Source organism: Liolophura sinensis, chromosome 13 (assembly GCF_032854445.1).
Source record: "Liolophura sinensis isolate JHLJ2023 chromosome 13, CUHK_Ljap_v2, whole genome shotgun sequence".
Taxonomy (NCBI): domain Eukaryota; kingdom Metazoa; phylum Mollusca; class Polyplacophora; order Chitonida; family Chitonidae; genus Liolophura; species Liolophura sinensis.
In genome coordinates this window covers 27,743,423-27,754,475 of record NC_088307.1, presented here as the reverse complement: position 1 = coordinate 27,754,475, position 11,053 = coordinate 27,743,423, and the positions used below count along the sequence as shown (strand labels likewise).

General features: G+C 40.0%; 1 protein-coding gene across 1 annotated transcript; it reads left to right on the top strand.

Moving 5' to 3' along the window:
- LOC135480469 (uncharacterized) lies at window positions 1-9,770 on the top strand. Its single transcript, XM_064760306.1, has 6 exons — window positions 1-89; window positions 1,366-1,518; window positions 2,296-2,442; window positions 4,018-4,119; window positions 4,826-4,964; window positions 5,928-9,770. Exons 1-6 carry the CDS (start codon window positions 12-14, stop codon window positions 6,026-6,028), a joined length of 720 nt encoding a protein of 239 aa, XP_064616376.1. The 5' UTR covers window positions 1-11; the 3' UTR covers window positions 6,029-9,770.
- Window positions 9,771-11,053: the final 1,283 nt, after the last annotated feature.

Sequence of the window (11,053 nt, the reverse complement as noted above, 5' to 3'; positions counted from 1 at the left end):
ACACTGTTCACATGTCTGCAAAAGTCAGCACATATTTGTACAAAATGACGGGACTAAAAATGGCAGATAAGATAAAATTGGACAAAGTGGTAAGTAAATATTTTAGATCAGGCATTTTTTTTGTCCTTTTTTATTTTCGTTTTTTTTTCATATTTCACACTGCTGACATAGATTAATCCATACATGGACTTGTGAACACATTCCCCTAGATAAAGAAGCTAAATGAACATATTTCTCATCACTGCTACCAAGAGGGAGGAAGCCTGCATGAACTGGACTAGAACTCACAACGCCCGCATTGGTGTGAGGTTCCTGGGTCATTGTGCCTCTCTGGCAAACTAAACATTTGCCCCGCTCACGTAGGCCCCTTGATGTCACATAGTACAGAGTGTAAAGCACAGACTTGTGTCTATCAACAAGTGTATAACCGACCTATTATAAGTAGTACATGTGGTTTAACGCCGTACTTAGGAAAAATTAAATTTTGTATATTATCGGTCGGGTTCATAGGTGGAAGAAGTTGGGCAGATTGCGGGGAGAGTTACTTCCCCTTACCCACGTACTGTCTCTCGTGCCTTGTAACACAGCCAAAAAACGTGAGCTCCTAATTGCTGCATGCGGTAATTACGACGGCTTTTACGGAACAACCTTTAAACCTAATTTCGTCATCGACTGTTTCCTAAGAAATTGCTAATAAAATCGTGCATGCGGCATGCTGATAGCGAAATAAATGTAGATTCCGAAAATCCCAAGTTACATACAAACGAGATCTTGTTTTGAAAAAAAATGGCGTCTCCATATCCGCGTTTTGGCCAGACAACAGCGGCGTGACTAAGCAAAGGTGTAATTAGATTTAGTAGCCTTGATCAATCCTATCTCTTGTGTAGTGGTTAGAGCGTACACCTCAAATTCGGGAAGATCTGTGATCAAAGCCCAGTCCAATGGTAACACAGAGAAAGGTGCTTTTTTCCTGTTTTGTTTTTTTGCTTAGCATTGAAAGGTTGGAGCAGGGAAACAGGACTGGTAGGCCACATGTAAAATAATGTGACCGGGTGTGGTGCCAGGTCTCTTTGGCACAATACTTCACTGCCGGCAGCACTTCGGCGGCATGAACTCGCCGCACCAGAAGAAGACACAGTATGTGTAGACACTCCTAAGTACAGCTCGTTGTCATCTGGTTGGTTAAATGCAAGGTAAAACTTCCAGCATTGATACAGATATACATTAGCATTCACAAGTTGATTTCACATTTGTAATGTGTTCTACAAAGCTCTGGGTGCACCATTGATTTTATGTTTGTTTATGAATATCGTTTAGTTGTGTTGTTTAAAATTTTGCGTACGTGGATTCACAATGTTTTCACAGTATAACCAAGAGGATTGTACTCCAGCTAGAGGAGAACACAAACGCTCTGCATTCGCCCTGATTGCTGCACTCTCCACCGCTTTGGTTCTTGGTGCCGTTTTTGCTGGGGTAATATTCCATCTCCAAGCCGAGAAAAGTTCCGCAAATCAAGAGGTATGTTTAAATTGTTAACAAACAGCGCACGTCACTTAAGCAGTACACAGGTGACAATAACTATGTAACAACAGATATGAAAAGAATTTTCTTTTACCTTTCTTCTAGTTACTGTGTTTAAAGGCGTGCTCTGTGATATTGCATAATGAGGGAATTATAACGGAAAGTAGCCAAAAAAAAACAGAAAAAAAAAAACAATGACGGGTATACATATTTTACGTTACGTACTGAGGCCTTTTTCCTGATAGAGGGGACTACTTTATTAGCTGATCTACTCGGAACAGTAGTAATGCATGCAATTACAAGTCTCCTATTTGTATCACGTGATGAAACTGGCTGAAGATTGAAAGGCTTTCTGATGAATCCTTGCTGTTTTTGACGCGCCATCCACTAGTATCAAAGAGGACTACAGCCCGATTCGCACAATGTCAGGCCGTCAACCAGCTCGATAAATAATAGCCGAATTTATCATTTTCGGAATTTCCATTCAAAACAGTTTGTCGTTTTGACTAATAAAAAACACATTGTATTTACCACCTAGGTATGGCATTTCCGGTGTAAGTTCCAAACCGCTTCCAGATGAGTGATATGGCTTCTCAATTTCTAAATGCCAAGTATTTTGCCGGATAATTATCATCATTATACTGTTTACTTTTCTGCCATCGATAGTTTTGGAGGAGGTTAGCAATTTCTCCTTGTTAGCTTCTTTTTATCGGTACTTTCCATGAAACTCGTTATCTGTACAAACGTTGGTTTCGCGGTTCTATTTTGTTTCAGTGGATTTCGTGGAAGCGTCTCCATGGCAACATAGCGACTCACGAGTCGGTTGTCATCAACGTGAAGGAACGGACCATACTGATGGTGTCGGCCGAGGCTTACAGACTCAACGCTCAAAACTCTCTGGCCCTGCATGACTTCAAAGTGGTGCGTTATGGCAAAACATGATATGACTTTAGCAATATGTATTGGCCTCGTGATCTTTGTGAAAATTTCCAGGATAGTGCCTTATTTATTTTTTTAGTTGTGTTTACGACGTCTTCGAAGAAGTTTCACCTATATGGCGTCGATCAGGTTTTTGAATGAAGAGAAATTGAAGTGTTCGTTGTAAACGCCCGGAGCACACAACATCTATGTGCTTAGCAAAAAATCATTCTTGGCATTTGCCTTAAGCATGTAACTCTCGCACTGTGACCTTTTCTGAAAGCTTTTGTCTTTAGTGGAGCTGCGCCAAATATATAACATGTTTGAAAATTTGGTTTATTCATGCACTGTGCGTTTGGCGAATGCAAGTTATCTCTTTTAAAATAGTCGCCAAAACGTATGCGTTTCCGGGTCACATGACCTGTAAGATGGCGGTTCACAACGACATGACAATAGGAGACGGCAGATCAAAGCGGTCATCTCTGTGTAATGAATATAGAAATGCAAACATAACCAGTTTATCTTTGAAACTTGAGGAGAGAACATCATATAAAAAGGGATAGTTTGGTTATAATTCAACCAACTTATCTTCTAATATAACCTATGCCATCAAGTCTCTGTGAACCGCCACCTTCCAGATCATGTGAACTGGAAACGCATGCGCATTGGCAGCTACTTGAAAGGAGATAGCATGAATGAAAGAAATTACCAAACACCTTAGATATTTGGAACTGAGTAACCATGTAACTAATATTAGGGTAACAGCTAGTCAGTACTTTAGCCATATGATCCAGGGGACCTCCAGCCGCCTTTAACTACATGCATCTATAAAAAATGAAACATTTTTAAGCACTACTTTCAGTTGTTTGTTGATGAGCCTTGTTTCATTGCTTGCATTCTTTCATTCTACAGCCCATGTAAACTCCATGCAACAAAATGTGGAATAATTTTCATTCATTGTATTTTGTGCGATTCTGTGCATAGTTATCCCTTTAGTGTTAGGTTTTGATAGCCTTTATTTCGGGATAACTTTTTTCAGTTATTCGAGGTTTAGAGTAGGTTTGAAGTACTTACCTCTAAATCTTAACTTAAAACATGGGTCGAGGGTTCAAATCCTGCCTTAACAAAGAATTGTTACGAGTGGATTTCCCGCCCTTAGTGCTGGACATGTGTGGCCTTGGTGACAATAAGCTGTCGTCTGAGCAGTCTAACGATCCAGGGAGACCACATATCTCCCAACAATGTGTGGTAAAGTTTTTCAGTAACATGCTTTTTCCTGTGCATACCCTGGGCACTCACGGGGAATCCGATTCCCTCCAGCCAAGAATCTCCCCGACATCAAATATGTGACAATAAATCTTAAGACTGGAGTTAGGCAACTCTCAAATGAAATGCATCGAAAAATTTTGTAACATATTGCTTTACAAGAATTGATATGACACCTGGGTAGTTCGGGTACACAAAACAGGCTGGGGGTGGGGGGGATCCGTCAAGAAAAGTCACTTGGATAGAACCTAGTATGTAAATAGTTCTTAATAATGACGTTTAGGTGAGTGCTGTTTTTTATTCTTTCGGTAGGGTTATGTTGCCCTGAGAGAATTCAAAAGGAACCGTTGTTTCGTGACTAAAGTTTCACATCCGGATTTTGAGGCTGTTAAAACTACCGTCGAAGCGAGACAGGTGAGTGTCTCGCGTCTACGTAATCTTAAAGTTGGAGAAAGCGACAAACTGGAGTAAAATTCAGATTAAATAATGGGAAAAGAAATTTATAAATATGATCATCAATATTTCACTCATTTTTCTTTAAGGAAAGAAAGACATTTCAAAGACAAATAGCAAGAAGTGGTCCCAAATAACCACAATACAAACATTATTTTAAATGTCCTTTTCCCCATCAAAAATTGAACAAATATTTAAGATCATATTTACAAATAATTTTTCACACCCTTTGCTCATTTTTTGTTTTTTTCTCCTTTAGTCTGAGCAGCTGGTACATATACAGTGTAATTGGTTGTTCCCAATAACTGCTTTTTTAACAGAGAATAGTCTATGTATAACTCTCTGTTACTCCAGTTGAGCTAAATTTTGCACCGAATTCCCTGGCATTAGGCGTGGTGACGTGCCTCACATGTTTCGATTCACAGCATGCAGCTAATACCGACGCATGATTGTAATTTCCTGGCTCAGTCACTGCGTGTCTTATAAAAATTTTCTATGAAATTAATGAAAAGTGCTCAGAGTAAACAACCGATTGTATCAGAGAATAAATTGTGGTGGGACATCTTGTTAAATGCCAGATATAGCTTAATGTCCGCATTTCTGTTTTATGTAGGTTGATATCGATTTGTGTCTAAAATAGTGGTAAAATGTGATTTTTGTTTTAAAGGGACGAGATCTGGCTCCACAGAAAGTGAAACTCGCCAGACTCCGGCCTGGGAATATGACGTCATCAGAGTTAGGCCCCACACTGAGCCAATTCTGCGCCGGCGTGCCCGCTGTCTGGTTTGATCTTACCGATGACACAGGTTAGCGTATGACACAATTTTAATCTTACAGTGTTTAAGTGGTATTATAATTAAGATCGATACTTCAACGAGAAAGATGTCGGCAGTTGAAACTTCGACTTATTATAGCTTTTGGATCTAAATGAAAGAAAAAAGCCTCTGAGATTGTTTTGTTATTTAACCGAATATTTCTCTCTTATAAGTAAAATATTTAGGAAAATATTAAATACATTATTTAAAAGATTTCATGATATTCGATGTCTGGTAGAGTTTTCGAAGCCTCTCACTTAAAGGCTGTGGCCTTTGACAATGGTCTACGCTGCCGTTACGGGATACCTGTTGGCCAGTGAGTTCGCGCTTATAGGCTGTGGCCTTTGATGATGATCTACATTACCGTTGTGGTACACCTATTGTCAGTGAGTGCGCGTTTATAGGCCTTTGATAATGATCTACGCTGCCGTTACGGGTCACCTATTGACCAATGGGGTCGCGTTCATAGGCTGTGGCCTTTGATAATGATCTACGCTGCCGTTACGTGATACCTGTTGGCAAGTGAGTTCGCGCTTATAGGCTGTGACCTTTGATAATGATTTACGCTGCCGTCACGGGACAACTGTTGGCCATTGGGGTCGCGCTTATAGGCTGTGGCCTTTGATAATGATCTACGCTGCCGTTATGGGACACCTGTTGGCCAATGGGGTCGCGCTTATAGGCTGTGGCCTTTGGTGATGGTGTACACTGCCGTTACGGGACACCTGTTTCTAGTAAGGTTGCTGTTACAGGCCGTGGTCTTTGATAATGGTCTATGCTGCCTCTCCAAGTGAGGTCAAGTGTTCGAACCCTTCTTACGCTTCACCTACTTCTGTTTTGTAAAGCTATTTGTCACATTTTCATTATCTGAGGTTTGTGAACGGCCATAAAGAAATACTCATCGAATACAAAAAATGACCAAAAATATCATTCTCTTTTTCATTGCCACGACAGGAATTACAAAGAGGCGTGCTGACGACCAACAAAGCCACGAGAGACTCAACTGCGTGTATTATGAGATTGATCTACCTTTCTGGGACAGTTCAGTTGATTAATGATATTTCAAAACCAACAGAGCAAAATGAGAGGCGTCCACATAAGCTCCTAGTTATACAACACGCCAACGGATACAGGCAAAATGATTTTGTAAAAGATACATCTAAAACGTAAAGAAAGTTTACATACACATCAGGTGTGTGTATGTCCTATATTATTTCAAGATCATGATGGTTTTCTTTTTCTTTTCTTTTTTTGCCTCTAAGGCTCCAGGCTGTATATTGTATATCGGCCATAATACTGACCTGATGACTTTAGCCTAGGCTAGAGATAATGCTGATGACTTTAGACTAGGCTAGAGACAATGCTGATGGCTTTATCCTAAGCTAGAGATAATGCACAAGCCCATTACATTTTCACCTACCAGCCTATTAATTTACAGCTAGCAGTCTACTGCATTTACACCTACGCATTTGCTACATTTTCACATACCAGCCTACTAGATTTACACCTACCGTCTACTACATTTACACCGACCTGTCAACTACAACTACACATTCCCGCCTGCTACATTTGCCTGTCAACTACTTCTACACCTACTAGTACACTACATTTATACCTACATGTACTACTCCTGTATACTTACACCTACCATTCCACTACATTTACACCTACCCGCCTGCTAGATTTGCCTGTCAACTACATCTACATCTACTAGTTTACTACATTAACAACTACATGTACAAGTCCTCTACATCTACACCTACTAGACCACTAAATTTGCACCTACATTTACTAGTCATTTTCATTTACACCTGCCTGTCTGCTATATTTGCACCTATTCGTCTACTAAATTTGCACCAATCCGTCTACTACATTTACACCTACCTGTCCACTACATTTGCACCTAACCGAGTACTACATTTGCACCTACCCGTGTACTACATTTGCACCTAACAGTCTACTGCATTTACACCTAGCAGCTACTACATTTGCACCCACATTTATTAGACATATACATTTACACCTACCTGTCTACTACAGTTGCACCCACCCGTCTACTACATTTGCAGCTAACTGTCTACTACATTTACACATGGGCCTCCGTGCCCTAGTTGATTAGCGCTCTAGTGGGGTAGTTGTGAGTTTAAGTTCAGCTCATGATGTCTTCCTCTCCGGCCGTACGTTGTCTTCCAGCAACCTGCGGATGGTCGTGGATTTCGACAGGCCTATGTCCGGTTTCCACCCACCATAATTCTGGCCGCCATCGTATAAGTGAAATATTCTTGAGTACGGCGTAAAACATCAATCAAATAAATCGAATAAAAATATATTTACACCTTGCGGTCCACTACATTTACGCCTACCCGCCTATTACAGTTACATATATTAGTCCACTACATCTGTCAGTCTACTGACACAGGAGCCTCTTAACAATGCGTTCGTTGTAAGATCAAGACCAGCTCATGCTGGCTTTTTTCCAACAGTGCGTTTTGAAGGTCTAGCAGCAACATACGGTTGGTTGTTGAGTTTCCACCGGGCTCAGTCCGGTTTACTCCCACTATGAAGCTGGTCACCACCGTGTAAGTGAAATATTTTTCAAGTGTTGCGTGGTTAGATATGCTTAACCTACCCCCTCCTTACCCCCACAAACATTTTAAACTTGCTAGGGTGAATTTAGTGCTGGAAATTCAAAGTATATACTTGGCGCCTCGTTGAAAAATTTCAGTTCCTTCTGATAAGAACAAGTATTTCTTTGAAATTCTTAATTTCCTTTCAAACAGATGAGGCTGTTTTACGAAGTTTTTGACTTAGTGAGAAAAAAATCGTCTAAGACGCTCGTCTGTATGTGTCGTAGAAAACACGTTCAACCGCAATGTTATACTCGGAATCACCACTTCTACACCCTGTGCACTAACTTCTAATCTTTTCGTTCTGACCCTCGCCCAGTATGTTGGAGTAAACTTTCAAAACCCTATAATCTTCAACATGTCACTTTTACGCCTCTATGCTCCTCAGATCCCTTCTCTGGTTGCCCCAAAATGGTTGAAATCTTGATTACGGTCTTGTAGAGTTGCAGACCTTCCGACTCGTATGCAGCCCCTTGGACTCTCGCCTGAAGTCCACACCACATTTTGAATTTCCCTCCGACACCACTGATGTATAGATTATATACACTGATATAGGCAACACGCTAATGGTGTATAGATTATATACACTGATATATGCAACACGTCACTGGTGTATAGATTATATACACTGATATAGGCAACACGCTACTGGTGTATAGATTATATACACTGATGTATGCAACACGTCACTGGTGTATAGATTATATACACTGATATAGGCAACACGTCACTGGTATATAGATTATATACACTGATATAGGAAACACGCCTCTGGTGTATAGATTGTATTCATTGATATAGGAAACACGCCACTTGTGTATAGATTATATACACTGATATAGGAAACACGTCACTTGTGTATAGATTATATACACTGGTATAGGAAACACGCCCCTTGTGTATAGATTATATACACTGATATAGGAAACACGTCACTGGTGTATAGATTATATACACTGATATAGGCAACACGCTACTGGTGTATAGATTATATACACTGATATATGCAACACGTCACTGGTGTATAGATTATATACACTGATATAGGCAACACGTCACTGGTATATAGATTATATACACTGATATAGGAAACACGCCTCTGGTGTATAGATTGTATTCATTGATATAGGAAACACGCCACTTGTGTATAGATTATATACACTGATATAGGAAACACGTCACTTGTGTATAGATTATATACACTGGTATAGGAAAAACACCTCTGGTGTATAGATTGTATTCACTGATATAGGAAACACGCCACTTGTGTATAGATTATATACACTGATATAGGAAACACGTCACTTGTGTATAGATTATATACACTGGTATAGGAAACACGCCCCTTGTGTATAGATTATATACACTGATATAGGAAACACGTCACTGGTGTATAGATTATATACACTGATATAGGCAACACGCTACTGGTGTATAGATTATATACACTGATATATGCAACACGTCACTGGTGTATAGATTATATACACTGATATAGGCAACACGTCACTGGTATATAGATTATATACACTGATATAGGAAACACGCCTCTGGTGTATAGATTGTATTCATTGATATAGGAAACACGCCACTTGTGTATAGATTATATACACTGATATAGGAAACACGTCACTTGTGTATAGATTATATACACTGGTATAGGAAACACGCCTCTGGTGTATAGATTGTATTCACTGATATAGGAAACACGCCACTTGTGTATAGATTATATACACTGATATAGGAAACACGTCACTTGTGTATAGATTATATACACTGGTATAGGAAACACGCCACTTGTGTATAGATTATATACACTGATATAGGAAACACGCCACTTGTGTATAGATTATATACACTGATAAAGAGATTAATACTCTATCATACTCAAAACTCATTAGCTCCCCATGACTCAAAGTGTTGCGTTGTAACAAAATATAACATGACGTCAACAGTACTAGTAGCTTTACAATCTCAAAATAGTGTTTTTTGTTATTTAATGTGAATTGAGTGATTAATTTTACGAAGTGCTCAAGCCTTTTTAACATATGGTGTCGGTCTGGTTTTTAAGTGGTGGAAAATCGGAGTCCCCGGTGTAAGGTACCAACCTTCGAAATCATATCACAGTTCAAATCCGCACTCACAACAGCCGGTATCAAACAGCACTCCTCCCCCCCCCCCCCCCCCCACCCCGACTGTTCAATGGCTTGATGGTATCAGCGAGCTAGTACTTTAGACATCTGAATCAGCCCGCACCTATGTTACCTTTACCTATCTTTGTGGGAAAAGAATAAAAGAAGCACTTTTAAGCATAACATTGTTTGTTGACGATCCTTGCTACATGGCTTGAATTCATTGAGTGTAATGCTCAGGTATACACCATTACACCTAAATGTGAAATAATTTTCATTTCTTGTAGTTTTGTCAGATCCTGTGCATATTTCGACATGACTTTAATGTTAGGTTTGGAGACCATGTCAGGGGCTATTTTTTCTGGATTATTAGGACTTTATGGTAAATAACAAGTATTTAACTTTCAACGGTATGTCCACATGAGTTGAGAGTTCAAACCCGGCCTTCGGTAGGGAATCGTTACATGCATAGATTATAAGTGCTCGATGACGAAAAGGTATCCAAAACAAACACAAACTGAAACTGGAATATGGTTGTCAGCTGAAATTCTTATTAATGATAACCTTTGATACAGATTGTACCTGTCAGTAGGATATATCATGACACTGTGTGATCCTCGATGATGTATTAACGTCGGGTTGTCTGAGGTCGGCCTGTCGTATCGGGAGAGGCTGATGCGACCTCAGGCAGCAAGATGTTGATACAACTTCGCGAAACACACACAGTGGCGGGGATTTGTTTATCACACACCTCTTTATTCAACAAAGTGAACAACCTTACATGTTCAAGGTAAATGTGTGGTTTACAGCAGGAGGAACAAATCAAATGTCAAAGTGGAACTGAACTGGCTTGAATAAAGAATACAATTACTGGAGTTTTCAACAACTGTATCCGTGACTGTGAAATTTCACCTTGGAAACAATTTACAGGATAGCCGGTGACATTTTTTGTTATCCCGATGTTGCACGTCACAATTTATACAGTTTAGGAGTTTCCCCAGTAGAGGGCACAAGCAAGGCCATTGGGTTCAAAGTAGTCCCAGAGGAGTGCTGTCAAAACTTTGTATCAGATGGCTTCTATGAGATGTCATAGACAGATGGGTAAATCGACTGTAGCGTTGTTTCCCTTTGTGTGTCTGTGTGTTCGTATTTCCATGCACGTCCTGACGAGAGAGGTTTTGACTTCTGAAGTAAGCTTTAGAGGAGCAGGATGTAGAGTGAAAAGTAAATATAAGCGTCAAGTCCGACATTCATATACCATTCGTAGTCCGTAAAGGGCTTTCCAAGTCGATAATCGCAAGATCCATTTCCAAAACAACGT